This window comes from Vicia villosa, unplaced genomic scaffold (assembly GCF_029867415.1).
Source record: "Vicia villosa cultivar HV-30 ecotype Madison, WI unplaced genomic scaffold, Vvil1.0 ctg.000393F_1_1, whole genome shotgun sequence".
Lineage (NCBI taxonomy): Eukaryota > Viridiplantae > Streptophyta > Magnoliopsida > Fabales > Fabaceae > Vicia > Vicia villosa.
In genome coordinates this window covers 564,511-581,006 of record NW_026705177.1, presented here as the reverse complement: position 1 = coordinate 581,006, position 16,496 = coordinate 564,511, and the positions used below count along the sequence as shown (strand labels likewise).

The following is a 16,496-nucleotide window of genomic DNA, read 5'->3' as shown; positions in this document are numbered from 1 at the left end:
AATATTACACTTACTGAGAAGTGGCAGGTGATCTTTTGTTAATTTTACAGACACAAAAGTTGCGTAGTGCAAATCACCCCGCAAGTCTCAACGCCCTTTTACGTTGCGGTGTGAGGACTACTTCGCAAGAATTTTTTAAAAATTTTAGAGAAAAGTAAATCTGGCAATTAATAATGTATAGAGTGGTAGGGACATGTGTCAGACACAAAAGTTACAGGGTGAGAAAAATGCCGCAAGTGCCAATGACAATAAAATTTGCTGGATATTTCACACCTCACAAAGTTTCTTTAATATTTCCTTTTCATCTCCATCTCCCCCACGTCCTCATTCTCTCTACTTTCCACTTTGCCTCCCACACTTGCTTATTCACTGAAGAAAAAACAAAAAATTCACAGAATCGTTAACCCAACAATTTGCAATCGTATAAGCTTTATCGTTCGTTCCTTCTAAGCCTTTCGCAATTTGTAATCGTTCGTTTCAAGCCTTCTCCCAAGGTAAAATTGTTTGTTCCTTTCTAGGATTTTGACATTTGGGGTTTCTCATACAGTGGTTGTGCAATTGTTTGTTCCTTTCTAGTGAACTTCATTTCGTGCGTTTGATATTTCTCTTCCATCGTTTCTGCAATTTGAGTTTGAGATTTTGGGTTTATGCCTTTGCAGTGTTGGACGTGGTGTTACTAGCTAACAATCATATAAGCTTTAAAGTTTCTATTAATACTCTTTCTGTCTCCGGCGACGGTGGAGTTTAGGTATTTTTTTCATTTTGATTTCATCAATTTTAAATCCAATTGGGCTACTGTTAGTGTTAATAAAAGCTTGAATATGCATTGTTTTTGCCTCTTGAATGTTTGGATTTTTTAAACTGAATGTGTATGTATTATTTTGTGCAGTTTGAATGTGTGAGTTTGGGGCTGATATGTGGTTTGGTTTTGATGTGTGATTGCAGGTCTTTTCTCTCGGATGGATGCAAAATAAGATAGCTCGAGTTGAACTGATACAATGAATTGACATTGGCCTTGAAGTGTTTTGGCTTGGTATGAATCTGTAGAACTTGAATTGAATCTGTAGCTTTGACTTTCTCTTATGCATAGTTTCTGAAATGGTTTACAAATGTCAGCTCTTTTGACATAGAATTACCGTTTGTATTTGCCGTTCATATATAATTCTTGTAGTGTTGAACTGGCTATATTTGTCGTTCGTATTTTCCGTTCATATATAATTCTTGTAGTGCAGAACTATAAGTGGTAATAGTTAGAGTTATTAGTTGTTTAAAACCATTAGTTAGTCTAAACTGTTCGTATTTGCCGTTCGTATTAAACCATAATGTTCTAAACTGTTCGTATTTGCCGTTCGTATTAAACCATGATGTTCATAAATAGTTAGTTTAAATTGTTAGTGGTAATTGTTAAAACTGTTAGTTGTTTAAAACAATTAGTAAATTTATGAACCAAATTTGGTTAATCAATTGTACTGCTAAATTTTGTATGGATTCGTTTGTTCGAATTCTCAGGTTGTGCTCTAGTGTTACAGAAGTTGTTAAGTAGCTGTTTTATTTCATTCACTTGTTATGGTTGCTTCTTGTTTGGTTTGGAGCATGATTTTTTTTGTGAAAAATGTTAGCTTTTGATAAGAAGTTAAGCTTTTGAAAATGTTATGCATTGGTTTAGTATGTAACTATTGAAAAATGTTACCTTTTGATAAGAAGTTAAACCAGTCTACAGGATAAGAAAAGACCTTTAGTTACTGCACATATTTTTTGGAATTCTAAGTTATCAATTATTCTAAACTAAGACTCTACATAAGCTTCCATAAACTGGATTCAGGAACAAAAAGTCAAACAATTATGTGAAAAAATCAGCAAGTGGTTGGCTATATCTTCAAAATGTACATACAAACATGGATAAGGCATTAAATGTATTACTACAAAAACACTCCTTCCACTTAAAGAGATGTCCTACATAAGTAAAAATATAAAATAATACCTATATATAGTATTGTATGCTTCAGTATCTTTGCATTCATCAATATTGGGGCAAGATAGGTTAGCAAGTGCATGAACTAGGTAAGGAAGAATGTATTCAGGGTAAGTGGTCAAGGAATTTGCATCTGATTTCCCTGAAAGTTGTCCTGCCCTTTCTTGGTGATATTTGTGAATAATATCAGTTAAGTTCTGCTTATCCTACATTATCAAAACACAATTCATCAATAATGATACAATTGATGTAAAAATTAGGAAATTTTCAACTGAAAAGGCATTAAACCAATCAAAATATTACCTCTGCAAACTCATCTGAGTTGGTTCCAAATATGTTAAGTATAAAGGCACATGCATATTTGGCTTCTAAAAGGCTGTCTTTTATATATTGATGAACTTTGGATAAGAAAACCTTCTTAGCTTGAGGGAAGCCAATCTATTAGTCCAAACATAAGACAAGAGAAGTAGTTATTTCATTTTGTTATGGTTGCTTCTTGTTTTGTTTGGAGCATGATTTTTCTATGAAAAATGTTAGCTTTTTATAAGAAGTTAAGCTTTTGAAAAATGTTATGCATTGGTTTAGTATGTAACTATTTAGCTTTTGAAAAACTTATAAAAAATAATCCAAAAACAGTGTTGGTGTAACTATTTTAACTTGCTTTGAAATATGTCCTGTAGTAGACTGGTTTAGAAATTAGCAGTGGTTGTTCATTGGTTTAGTATGTATTGTTGATTGGTTTAGAATTTAGTAGACTGGTTTAGTATGTCCTGTAGTTTAACTAGTTTTGACCATTTTTAATATTCAATGTTTGATTATTCTTGCAGCTCTTTACTTTGTTGCTATAGCCACTCTTGCTGCACTTGTTGGGCAACATTTGGTGATCGTCTCTCTTTTGGGGTAGCTATCATTCTGTCTACTATAACCTCCCTTTTTGTTGATAGTGAGTTGTATTTATTTTGTTCTGTAAGTATTTCTCTAGTCCTCTTAAAATATGTTTTCTTTTACTATTTCAATAATATTAATAAGACCCGAAAATGTATTTATCAATGGATGTAGTTAAAACTCTAATTCAGAAAAATTGCAAATTCTACACGGAGATAAAAATTTATCTTTAAAATCAGATTTTCTTTAATATTTAGAATAATATAATTATATTGTTTTTATTATATATGTTGCTATTTGCGTTGTGAAAGTTACATGGTATCTCAAAATATTTGCCACGTGAAATTCACCTGGAAAGTTTTTGAATATTCAAATATTGCTAGGTGAAACTCACCCCGCAAGTCACTTAACATACAACTGTACCCTGCTCTGAACTAACTGTGCACATGGAATGAAGTTGTCTGCAAGTCTTGAAAAGCGTGTTTGCGGGGTGCTTTTTATCTGGAAACGTTGCGGGGTGAAAATCACCTGGCAAAGTTGCGGGGTGCTAATCCCCTTGCAAAAAGTTACGACTAACGTTTTTGCAAGGTGAGAGTGTCACCTCGCAAGTGTTACGTTGCAGGGTGATATTTGTCTTTGCGGGGTGGTTTGCACCTGGCAAACATGAGTTTTTTTGTAGTGCTTTGAATGCGAATAAATTTCTTTATAAATGAAAATGGTGTTTCAAACGTACATTTCTCATATACTCGTTTCTCAACACGCTTAGATACTTTGAGTAATTTGAGTACACTACAATGTTGAACACACAGAAAACTTAATACTAAGACCCCTATTTATACTAATTCAACTATAATGGTCATCTGTTCAGAAGATGGCACGTTTATGTCTGCATGCACTTCGTCTCTTACAAGTCTCCACACGTCCTTTATAATGAACGGATAAGGCCAAAATACAGTTTCTGGCCAATTTCGAATGTTTCTGTGTCGGACTCCAAGTCAAATAGATTCAAATCTTTTAAGTCTCAAATAGAACATGAGCTTGCCATCATGGCCAATTCTTAGCTTATTTCTTGTCCAAAGCATCCAAATGCTCTGCCGAAGTCAGTTTCTTCTACAAAATATTTTCTTTTACTCTCTTGGCATCTCTTCCTTAGTGAGTGTCGAATTTGTAGCTAATAAATTGTCCCCCAAAAAAGTCTTTTTCGACCATATGGAGAAACGAATATTTTTTTAGAGTCTTCGACGCGACTGTCCATTCACTACTGTGGTCATTATGACCACTTTTCCAAAACATCTCATCGAGACATGAGACTATGTATTGTGATGGAAAATTTGCGTTTCACGAAAGAAGCAAGCACGTTGAGTTAGATTGTCATGTGGTTCACGAAAAGATCACCTCCAACTTAATACACTTGCTTCCCATTTCTTCTTCAGCCCAGTTAGCTGATGCTTTCACAAAGCCACTGCATTCTCCAACCTTTTCCACAATTATGACCAAGTTAGACCTTTGTAGCTTACACAACCCAACTTGAGGGAGCATATTAGAACTATACTTTTGCTGTTACCTTTCCACTACACTAGATGTTTCTAGTTGTTACATAAATACATTTAGTTATTGTTATAGTATAATATATAGTTAATAATATTTCAGTATTAATATTATTAAATAATTTGATACTATTAATATTTATATTTAATAATCAATGTATTATTATATACTATAAAAATTACTTATCTATAATTAACGTATTAATATTTATAGTTAATTTATAAATTAACATATTAATATATTATTAATCAAATTATTTAACTATAATTAACGTATTGACCATTTTTATAGTATATAGTTAATAAAATTAATATTGAAATATTAATATTATAAACTCTAATATATATTATAAACTCTAATTAATTTTTTAAGTATTTAGGTTTATTAAATTTAAATTTAAACTATTTTAATTTTTAATTTATTAAATAATAAATTTTAATCAAATTAAATTACAGTAATTAAATAGTAAGTTTATTAAATATTTAGTTTAATAAATATTAAGTTACAGTAATAAGGTTTATTAAATAAGATATTTTAATTAAATTAAATTACAGTAATTAAATATTAAGTTTATTAAATATTTAGTTTAATAAATATTAAGCTACAGTAGTAAAGTTTATTAAATAATAAATTTTAATTAAATTACAGTAATTAAATAATAAATTTATTAAATAATAAAGTTTAATCAAATTAAATTACAGTAATTAAATATTAAGTTTATTACATATTAAATTTTAATTAAATTAAATTACAATAATTTATACTATAAGAATCCTTAAATTCGTTAGAATAACATAAGTGAGTTATTAGCTCAGTCGATGGGTGCTATCCTTGTAATCACAAGGTAGTGGGTTCAACTCCCATCTTTAAAAAAAATTAGAATTTACCATGTTTTCACATATAAACCAAAAATATAATATAAAATGTTATGATGAGATTAAAATTAACAAATAAATAAAATAAGAGTGAAGACCCATTTGATTTAATCCCTTACAAATTTTAACCGGACCATATTAATCCTTTTATTAATATTTTTTTCAAACCAGTTTTTTTGCTACTTTTAAACCGTGACTAGACTGCCACGTTGATTTTATTTTAAATACTAAATTAATTTTTATTTTTAAATTCATTTTTAAACAATTCTGATTTAATAATTTTAATTTCATTTTTAAACAATTTTGATTTTATAATATCCAAAAAGCCAAAATTGTTTATTATAAGGAATCGAACTCAAGTCTTTTACCACTAGGCCAATATGCATTAATGACATAAATCTCAAGATTTTTAAAAATATTAAATAATTTTGAATCTAAAACAAAATTTATAAAATATGTAACAATGGGGTCTCGAACCTAAGTCCGATAAATGATAATCACTTTACAACTATACAAATCAATTTCTAATGTTAATATTCAAATAAATATTTACTTATTTTAAAATAATTCAAATTAAATAATTTAATAGTAATTCAATTAATTGTTAAAATATTTAATAATATTAAATAATAAATTAATTTTTAAAATAATTTCGTTAATTCAAACTAAATAGTGATCAATTAAATATTTACTTAATCTAAACTAACTCAAATTGAAAAATAATTAACTAATTTAATAGTAATTCAATTAATTGTTAAAATATTTAATCAATTTAAATTAAATAATCAATTAATTTTTGAAATAATTTTGTTAATTCAAACTAAATAGTAATTAATTAATTTAATATTAATTTATTTATTTTATTTGATTAATTATATTTAGGAATTATACTTTATTAATTTTATTTTTAACTTTTTATATTATTTTAAATTATTAAATATTTATTTGTTTGTTATTTAAAATAAGTAAATATTTTTTTCTTAATTATTAATTTAAGTATTCACTAATAAGAATATTAACAATATAAATTGACTTGTCTAATGGTAAAGTGACTATCATTTAACTTGAACGGACTAGGGTTTAAGACTCCATTCATAAAAATTTTAACTTTTTTATTTTAAATTTAGAATCATTTAAAATTACTAAAAATCATAGGAATTATTTGTCATGAATTTACATTGGACTATTGGTAAAGACTTAAGATATTGTTTAAAGGTCTTGGGTTCAATTCCATATAAAAACAATTTTGACTTTTTTGATATTATTAATTCATAACTGTTTAAAAATAAAATTATAATTAAAAATCAATTTAGTATTTAAAAATGAAAAATAAAAAATAAAAGCAAACGTGGCAGTCCAGTCATGGTTCAAAAGTATGAAAAAACTGGCTTAAAAAACCGGCTTAAAAAAATATTAACATAAGGACTAATATGATCCGGTTAAATTTTGTAAGGGATTAAATTGGGTCCTTTTTTTGTGAGAGACTAATTTGGATTGTGTAATTTTTGTGAGGGACCAAAATGGGTCTTCACTCATAAAATAATAAGCCGCATGGGCTATCCACATCATTTGAAAAAAAATAAAAAAATATCTGTCACGTTAGTTTTTTTTGCTGACCGGATGTGATGAAGGTAAAAAAATAAGAGAATCTTCAAATGTTAGGGTAATCCATGCAACTTTTTTTTTACAGAGAGATTTTTCAAATATCGCTTATATGGCATGGGCGAAAAAGCTATTTACCTTTTTATAAATGAGAGAAATTCTATATTTAACGATTCAGGCTCTATATAACCAATCATCATAGTAAAAAATTTCAATAATTTTTATTCATATTTTATGAATAGAAGAAATTCTAGATTTGAGCGATTCAAATTCTATGCAACAAATCATCATAGTCAAAATTTTCAATAATTTTTTTTATATTTTAAAAAAAAAATTACTCCAATATTTTTTAAAATGTTAAATTTTCATCATTTTATGAATGAGAGACAAATTCTTCAATAAGGTTAACGCCATCTTAACAAAATTTAATGATATAACTTATTTGATGAATAAAATACAAAATTAAAAATGTATTTTTCGAAAAATAGAGAGTTTTATCTTATATCTTAATTTTGACAATAATGATTAGTTACGTAGAGTCTGAGACGTTCGAATATGAAATTTTAGTATAAATTTTTTAAGGTTGATACTTTATTTTTTGTTTTACTTTGTTCATCCATCAACTAAGTTTGTATAAGTAGTTAATTGTATTTTTATGTAGACAAAACCTATATTATATTGACTTAAATAATATATATATATATATATATATATATATATATATATATATATATATATATATATATATATATATATATATATATATATATATATATATATATATATATATATAAATCTATTTTTAAAAGTTTATAGAGTTATTTTATATTGAAGTTATTAGTAATTAATTGTTAAATTAAAATTTTTTTGTAGTTACCGGGTGTTAAACCCATGACATCTAATAGAGAAATAATTTTTTTAGAAAAGTGAAGATGAGTTTTTAGAAGTACCACATAAGAATATATTTGATGTGGCATAAATGTTTAATGATGTGGCAAAAATATATCTATGTGATATAAGATATTTGGTTCTGTTTTAAAATATATAATAGATTTTCTACACACATGAAACACACAATAAAGAAAGAAAAAAAAAGACAATTCTATACTTATCAAAACTAAAATTTGAGATCATAATTTTTCAAACGAATTTGTTTATAACAATGACTTATTTTTTATGATGACAAACACAAATATTTTGATGGAATTTTTTTTTTTAATTTTAAACACAAAAAATATCAGGGGCATCTTTTAAATATATGCCAAAGTATGTGAGTTTTTATCCTTATACATGCAATCTCTTTAAAAATAGGGGCACCTTTTAAATATATGTCAAACTAAAATTATTATGATATGTTATACCAGAACATCATGACAGTGCTGACTGATTTTTAATCCTTGAAGATTTGATTGAAAATATGAGATTCCGGAAGATTCAAACATTCGGGCGCATCCAATCAAGGAGTTTTTAGGGAAAATGCAGATTTGATTGAGTTTTATAAAAAGGATTTTTGAGAATTTTTTAGGAAACTTATATTTGACTTGTTTTGTTCCTATTTTCTATGAAGATCTTGCAGTTGATTGAAAATGAAAAGACTCGATTTGTTTCAAAGTCCAAGCCCATATTGCAAAAGTCTATAAATAAGGACTTGATAAACCTAGTATAGCAAACATTCACAAATAGAAATCGTGACTGCAAATACGGGTTTAGTGTTTTAGGAGTCCTTTAAGGTTTTAGTGTTTTTGTTTGTATGTCACTCATGTATCTTCTGATACAATGAGGTAGACTAATTGTTCTCACTCTTGAAGCTTTTAAGAAAAAGAGTTGAGTATTGCTATTAATCAAAACTTTTAAGCAAGATCGAGTATTGTTTATGGGAAAATATAATCTTTCTTTTTGGTTCTTCTAGGCACTAGGATTGTGACTAGTTTTTATACAATTGTTAGAATTGTAATTGTTTTTATCACTAAGGTGATAGTAGAAAGTGAGATCGGGTTCTCATATTTAGGAGGTTCCTAGGTACAAATTGCATAGAAGTAGTGATTAGGTGATAAGTTGTAAACTGAGACTGTTTAGGCTTTGAACTAATACTATTATAATGGATTTCCTTCCTGACTTGGTAGCCCCAAGTGTTGGTGACGTTGCACCGAACTGGCTTAACATTTGATTGTGTTGTTTATCTTTCTGCAATTTATTTTTTGCACAATCTAATTTCTATCAATAGGTGATGTTATAACATCTGTCATGACATCTGTTTTGTAAGTGCCAGAATTTCAGCCTACAATGCTGTAGTCAAAGTTTGCTCAAGTATGTAGTAGTCGAAATGTTAGGATTATTAGTATGTCGAATTGGGCATGTTTGTTAAGTCGATTTGTTTAATTCAAATTTTCCCTAAGTTAGCTTGTGTAATGGGTCTGTGTGTAAACGCACATTAGTTTAGTGTATTTAGTTATATTATAAATAGCATATTAGTCTCTCATCATTGCACAATGCAAATCCTAATTATGGTGAGAGAGGTTATTTGTTATTCTGTAACATTTATAATCTTGTTTCAAAGAGAAAGTAAAGAATAACAGATTATAACTAATTTCATTGTGTTCTTCTTGCTTCCCTCTTTCCTACCATTGTGGGTTTCTTGCAAATAAAAGAAACCTATTATACATTGTTTTTGGCATTGTTTTCATAACAAATTAGTGCGGTGAGCATGGAGAAGATGCCGTCATCAAAGTATGAGCTTGAAAAGTTCACAGGAGTAAATGATTTTGGCCTGTGGCGCTTGAAAATGAAAGTCATAATGATTCAGTAGGGTTGTTTAGAAGCGTTGAAAGGAGTCGCGACCATAAACGTTGCATTAACGGAGAAAGAGAAAAGGAAAAACGGTAGAGAAAGCTCATTGTGCCATCTTATTGAACCTTGGTAATAAGTTTCTTCGACAGGTTTCGAAGGAGACGACAAATCTCCAAGACTTTATTTGATAAATGAATAAAAGTGTTTAAAAGTGGGAAAGATTAAGGGTTAGACAGGGGACTTTTGGAGGTAATTCAATTGGTGAGGTTAATACACGAAGAAGACAATTGGATTTGGAGCCTAGGAAAAATGGGATTTTATCGATTAAATCAACTTTAGTTTTGCTATCCAATTTTTTGTCTCCAACAACTAGATTATCACTCATAGAAATGTTTATTTTCAAACAAATTTGGAAGAACTTAACCCATCTCCTTCAAATATTAGTGTGTTTCATGGAAGTTGTTGTTGGATCGAATATCCTCCCGAGTTAGCCTGGATAGTATAGATGTTTTCCGCAATATAGTCAGTAATGTGCCCTTTTTGTAAAGCCAAGATGGAAAGGATGATGTACTTATTCTTTCATTGTAGTTATACGACATAGATTTGGTGTGATGTGTTCAAATAATTGGGAATTATCCTAATTATTTTGTCAGATGCTTTTAGGTTGTTTGCTATATGGGTGAATTTGGGTTGCTATTATGCAAGAGAGTTTGATGTAGTCTTATTATGATCTTATACTCTGATCTGGTAATTATTGAAGCCAAGGAACAAATAAATTTTAATCTATAAGGTGGACACATTTATGCTATAAGTAGTATATCAAATATATAAAGGAAAAACACAAACAATTTATTATCATTTTGGAAAGCAACACAACCATATTATTCCTATAATTATTAATCTTTGCTTCCATCAACAAACCAAAACAACAAACTTCATGTCACAAACAAGCACACCAAACTTCATCCTTATACTGATTTCCTAGTCAATGATATAGTAAAATAAGTCGACTTTATTATTTCCTTGGTCATTCGATCTGCCAAGATTGCTTGATAGCGGTTAAAAGCATCCTCAATGATAGTTTCGCCAAAATGACTAACTAGTAAAGGTTCAAACACAGCTCTCATGGCCTGTGCAAATTTATATCCACTTTGATTAATAGAAACATTTAAATCCACTTCTGACACCTCAAAATGATTCATGTTAAACGATCCTTCATTGAGAACTACCAACTTCACCTCAGCCGGACATGGATAATAATTAGGAATGTTGAAATTATTCACTTTATCTTCTTCTATAATCCCCTATTAATCATACAAAGAAAATATTCAGAGTTATATTCATCTTTCAAAACTTATTTTGACAATATATTGTATTTACAACTATATATATATATATATATATATATATATATATATATATGTTTGTGTGTGTGCGCGCGGGTGTGTGTGTTTACACACGCGTGTAATCATTTATTTTTCCCTCATTTATGAAATAAGTATATACCTCTAAGACCATGTCATTAAGTGCAGTTGCAAAAAGCTCTGGAATGTAGCAACATTCTTTGCTACTAGGATCATCATCTCTTCTTCCCAAAAACGTTAGAACCATGCAACCCCCTTCAACTATTTCCTCAGCACGACACTTGATAAAAAAGGAAAAATCTTTTTGAAATTGCTCATAGTAAGCTTTGATGACATTTGAGGGACTCGTTTTTTGGATGTAAATAGCACCTTTATTATTGTTTAAACCCTCGGGAACCTAGTTATTCTCCATAACAAACAGAAATCAGTAATATATTTTTATAAGTGATTTGATTAATTGCTTAGACAATCACATAAAAAATGAGGTAATAGTATTAACCTTTGATAACCAGTGAAGGCTAAAAGAGGAATGGACGAAATGCAGACTCCGATCTGGAAAAACTCTATCATAGAAAGAGCCAGGTACTCCAAAGAAATAGCAATTGCCGATTTCAGTTTTGATTTCATCATATAGTTTCTCTTTGAAGTTGTCAAGTGACTTAAAGACACTGTTGAAGTCATTTCCTGCAAGATCATTCAAATATACTTTGTATTCGGGAGACAAATGATTCAGATCTTTACAAATTTTTTCTACAATCTTGATAGTTTCTGACACCACTAATAAAGTGTTTGGTCCAGAAGAACAACCCATATCTGCAATTGCGAGGCTACTAGGAAATGTGTTGGAATATAGACTAGTTATGACTTCCTCTCTTATGAGCTTTGTTGAAGAAATCACATTGCCCTATAATAACATAAAATCGAGAAATATTTATAAGTGTATATTATATGGGTTGACACATTCATTTTTCGTCATCATTGTACCACTTCTGATATCATGTTAAGAATCATATATACATTTGATGTGAGAAATCCGAGTTTGGATCCTCGGTAGGATATGTCCGACCATATTTGTAGCTAAATACTAGCCACTAGATTTACTAATCCATTATCTATTATCTTCTATTATAATATATTTCATAAGTGCGCATCCTTTTTGTTGAAACCTCAACTTCATATGTGCCGCATCACCAATAATTTTATGTGGCACTTTCAAAAATTCATATACATTTTTAAGAGGTCAAAGCACATACTATTCTTTTATTGACGACGTGAATTCGAACTTTTGTCCAAAACAAAAATATATTATCCTAACAGCTACTTTATAATTTTGAAATTTGCATAAACCTTGTATTACTTTTTTTAAAAATAATTTTTGAATTAAAAAAAAGAGAGAAAAGAATTTTTGATATATATACCTGCACCAATGAGTTATTTGCATAGCTTTCTTCTCCATGGCCTCCTATCATGTGCACTTTCTGCTCTACGTCCATTGTTATTTCTTTTAGTTTTATGTTGCACTTTCTCTATCTTTTGATGTTGTGTTTGATAAAAGGCTATAGAACAACCCATATTTATATATAAAAGGACACTTATCGGATATACAGCTAATTATGTGCATAGAAATACAGATAATCATTCTCTAAGGCTATTTCCCAATTTATACATATTACAGGCTCATCACAGAACCTAAAATATAGCTGCCTAATTAAGTACATGAAGTACATTTATACCTGCAAGATTTTCTCAGCTAATTATGTGCATAGAAATAGAAATAAAATATTTATCATGCTAGCTGTCTTATTTGACCAAAATCCCAAAATATTGGGTCATTTAATTGCCAAATCATATGTATTACCTCCCTCAAGGTGGATCATGAGGATTTCAAATGCCCATCTTGCCAAATAGAGTTTGGAATTGATATTGTCCAAGAGCCTTGTTAAAAATATCAGCTAATTGTATATGCGTAGAAACATACGATGTCTGAATATTACCGCAATGTAACTCATTTCTGATAAAGTGGCAATCCACTTCGATATGCTTCGTACGCTCGTGGAAAACTGGATTTTTGGCAATGTGCAAAACTGCCTGGTTGTCACAACTGAGTCGCATAGTTCCTTTATGTAAAATCCCAAGATCAAAGAGTAAACTTTTACGTCATTTGAGTTCACAAGTGATTGTAGCCATAGCGCGATATTCTACTTCAGCCGAGGAACGTGAGATGGTGTTTTGTTTCTTAGTTTTCCAAGAGATGGGTGAGTGTCCCAAAAACATAAACCAGCCATTGAGTGTCGAGTTAGGGGGAAGTCTGCCCAATCATAATCACACCATCCATGCAACTGGAAGCTAGATATCTTGCTTAGCAGTATACCTTGGTTGGGGCTTCCTTTAAGATATTTGACAATGCAAAACGCTGCATTCCAATGATCAGCGCGAGGTTATTGCATGAATTGTGACAAGGTGTGAACACAATAAGATATCTCGGGCCTGGTAAAAAACAAGTAGATGAGATGTCCAACTAACCATCGATAGCGTTCGGCGTGGTCAAGGGGACTTCCCGTTGCGAGACCAAGTTGATAATTTTCCTCAAGGGGTGTTGGCACAAGTTTGGCACCAAGTAAACCTGTTTCTTGAATTATATCCAAGGCATATTTGCGATGCCATAAGAACATTCCGCTTGAGTTCCTTGCAACCTCCACGCCGAGAAAGTATTTTAAACTCTCCAAATCCTTCATGTGAAAACAATGACTAAGATACGCTTTAAAGCGTATTATTGCATCAAAATCATTTCCACAAATAATCAAATCATCAACGTATACCAAAACTACGAGCTGCACTCCATGAGTTGTTAAGTTGAAGAGAGAATAATCAGAACATGATTGTTGGAATCCAAATTTCAAAAAAGCAGCGGATAGTTTGGCAAACCAACATCGAGGGGCTTGCTTCAACCCATATAGATATTTGAGCAACTTGCAAACTAATCCATGTGAGGACGTGTGAAAGCCTGAAGGTTTTTTCATGTATAGATCTTCCTGAAGATCGCCATGAAGGAATGCATTGCGAACATCTATTTGATGAATTTCCCACTACTTCACGATTGCCACGTCAAGAACAAGACGAACAATGACCATTTTGACAACAGGAGAGAATGTCTCACTATAGTCAATTCCTTCTACTTGATGATTCCCAAGAATGACCAGTCTTGCCCTGTATCTTTCAATGGTGTCGCCTGAGTTATATTTAATTTTGTACACCCACTTGCAACCGAGAGGTTTCTTCCCAGCCAGCAAAAGTTGTAAAATCCAGGTGCAATTTTCTTCCAAAGCTTGAAGTTCTTGTTGCATGGAGAATCTCCATTTATGAACGGGCTTGCGTTCATAAATAACAGCAGCAATGAACCTGCTATGTTTTTGGGAAAATTTTGCATAATTTATGTAATGAGTTAGCGGGTAAGGCGCACCTGAAATATGCTGCAAAGAGGGTGAGATGGGAGATGGGCTTAATTTCTGCATAGTATGAGTCACATGATTACGCAATCTAACTGAAGGCATCTTGATGTGGTGACCTCTTCCTAACTCTTTCACATTCTCATCGTTACTAGATTCTGAAACTAAAGGGTTAATATGAGAATTGCTAGATTCATCTTGATTGGAACCTGATATTGGCTCATCAGTTAACTCACTTTCTGAGTCACCTGCACCTCCCCCTCTTTCGTTATGACTTATACCAGCCTGCACACTTGATTCGCTTATCCTAACTTGACTATTTGTCTCACCTTCATTATCAAAAAACAATGGTTGTTCCTCAAGGGAAGTGTTCTCCTTCTCGTTTATATTAGCGTAAGGAAATTCAGACTCAAAAAATTTAATATCACGTGATACAAAACAACATTGAGTGTCTAAATCAAACAATTTCCACCCCTTTTTACCATAAGGATATCCAACAAAAATACATTTTCACGTTCGACTAGCAAATTTATCACTTGTTTTTCTTAAGTTGTGAGCATAACACAAGCAACCGAAAACCTTCAAATGATTATACGAGGGGGCCTGTCCATGCAACATTTCATATGGTGTTTTTCCTTGCAATACTGGTGTAGGTGTGCGATTAATTAAGTACCCAACAGTTAAGACACACTCTCCCCAAAAAGAGATGGGAAGGTTACCTTGAAACCATAGGGCGCGAGCAATATTAAGTATGTGGCGGTGTTTCCTTTCTACCTGTCCATTCTGTTGTGGTGTTCCTGAACAAGAGGTTTGGAAGATGATTCCATGCTCTCGTAAATAATTTTTCAAACATATGAATTCAGTTCCATTATCACTACGTATCATTTTAACCTGCTTATCAAATTGTCTTTCAAAAAATTAAATAAATCTTTCAATGTGCGTGACACTTCCTTTTTATCAATCAATAGATAAATCCATATGGCTCGAGAAAAGTCATCCATTATTGTCAAAAAATAGGATGCACCACAAGAAGAGGGAGTTCAATAAGGTCCCCACAAATCACATTGTAACAAATCAAAACTACTAACAACATTATGAGTACTTAATGGAAAAACATCTCTAGTTTGCTTAGCTTGAAAACACACATCACATGCGTTATTTTCCAACTCACTACTCTTATTCTCTAGGTTAGAAGCCAAACGAGTGATCTCCAGATAAGGATGTCCCATGCGTTGATGCCATAAATTAAGATGAAATATTCCACTAGCCTTGTGTGCCTTTTCATGTCAAATCCCTTTGAAGAAATAAAGCTCATCTCTTTGTTCACCCGCTCCAATCAGCATCTTCGAAGTGTGGAATGAACAACACATTTTGTCTCAATAGTCAACTGAGGAATAGATATCAAGTTGCAGCTCAATTTTGGCACATAAAGAACATTGTCAATTTCAATCCTCCATCAAGGATCACAGACCCTTCTTTAGTGGCTAACACTTGTTTTCCATCTGGGAGTCCAACTGGGCATCCCGTTATCTCCCTTATCTCGTTTAAGAGTTTTATATTACCTGTCATGTGGTTGGAAGAACCTGTGTCAATGATCCATTCACAATTTTTACTTGTCATCTTGTCATTTTCATTGCCTTTGTGATTATTTAGAAGATTCACTAAGGTTTGCCATTGGTCATTTCTTATTCTGGGCAATGCATTCTTGTTAGGAAGATTCATTGCAGTACTGGTTTCTCCATTGATGTGCGCTGAATTGGCTCGAACGTTCCCATTTCGTCCTCTTCCTGAAGCGTATCCTCCATGTTGTCGCCCTTTCCCATGCCCACCATATTTTTTTCACCGCATGGTCGTTCTCCCCACCATTCGGGATACCCGACCAGCTGGAAACAACTTTAAGCTCCATGCCCTGTTCGATTGCAGTTTGAACATACCACATTTTTGTCCTTCATCTCAGCAAGCCCTTTGAATCTTTTCCTCTAGATATGGTTCTCACTCTTTCTTCTTGCACGAGAGT

General features: G+C 31.2%; 1 protein-coding gene and 1 long non-coding RNA gene across 2 annotated transcripts; one reads left to right on the top strand and one right to left on the bottom strand.

Annotated features, from left to right (window-relative positions):
• The first annotated feature begins 261 nt into the window (after nucleotides 1-261).
• On the top strand, nucleotides 262-4,409 carry LOC131627647 (uncharacterized). Its single transcript, XR_009291543.1, has 4 exons — nucleotides 262-494; nucleotides 660-748; nucleotides 946-1,033; nucleotides 2,800-4,409. It is a non-coding gene; the product is annotated as an uncharacterized LOC131627647 (long non-coding RNA).
• A 6,228-nt stretch (nucleotides 4,410-10,637) lies between these two features.
• On the bottom strand, nucleotides 10,638-12,526 carry LOC131627676 (S-adenosyl-L-methionine:benzoic acid/salicylic acid carboxyl methyltransferase 3-like). Its single transcript, XM_058898516.1, has 4 exons — nucleotides 12,452-12,526; nucleotides 11,533-11,937; nucleotides 11,176-11,430; nucleotides 10,638-10,973 (listed from the first exon to the last, which is right to left on the bottom strand). The coding sequence occupies exons 1-4, from the start codon at nucleotides 12,524-12,526 to the stop codon at nucleotides 10,638-10,640; spliced, it is 1,071 nt and encodes a 356-aa protein (XP_058754499.1).
• Nucleotides 12,527-16,496: the final 3,970 nt, after the last annotated feature.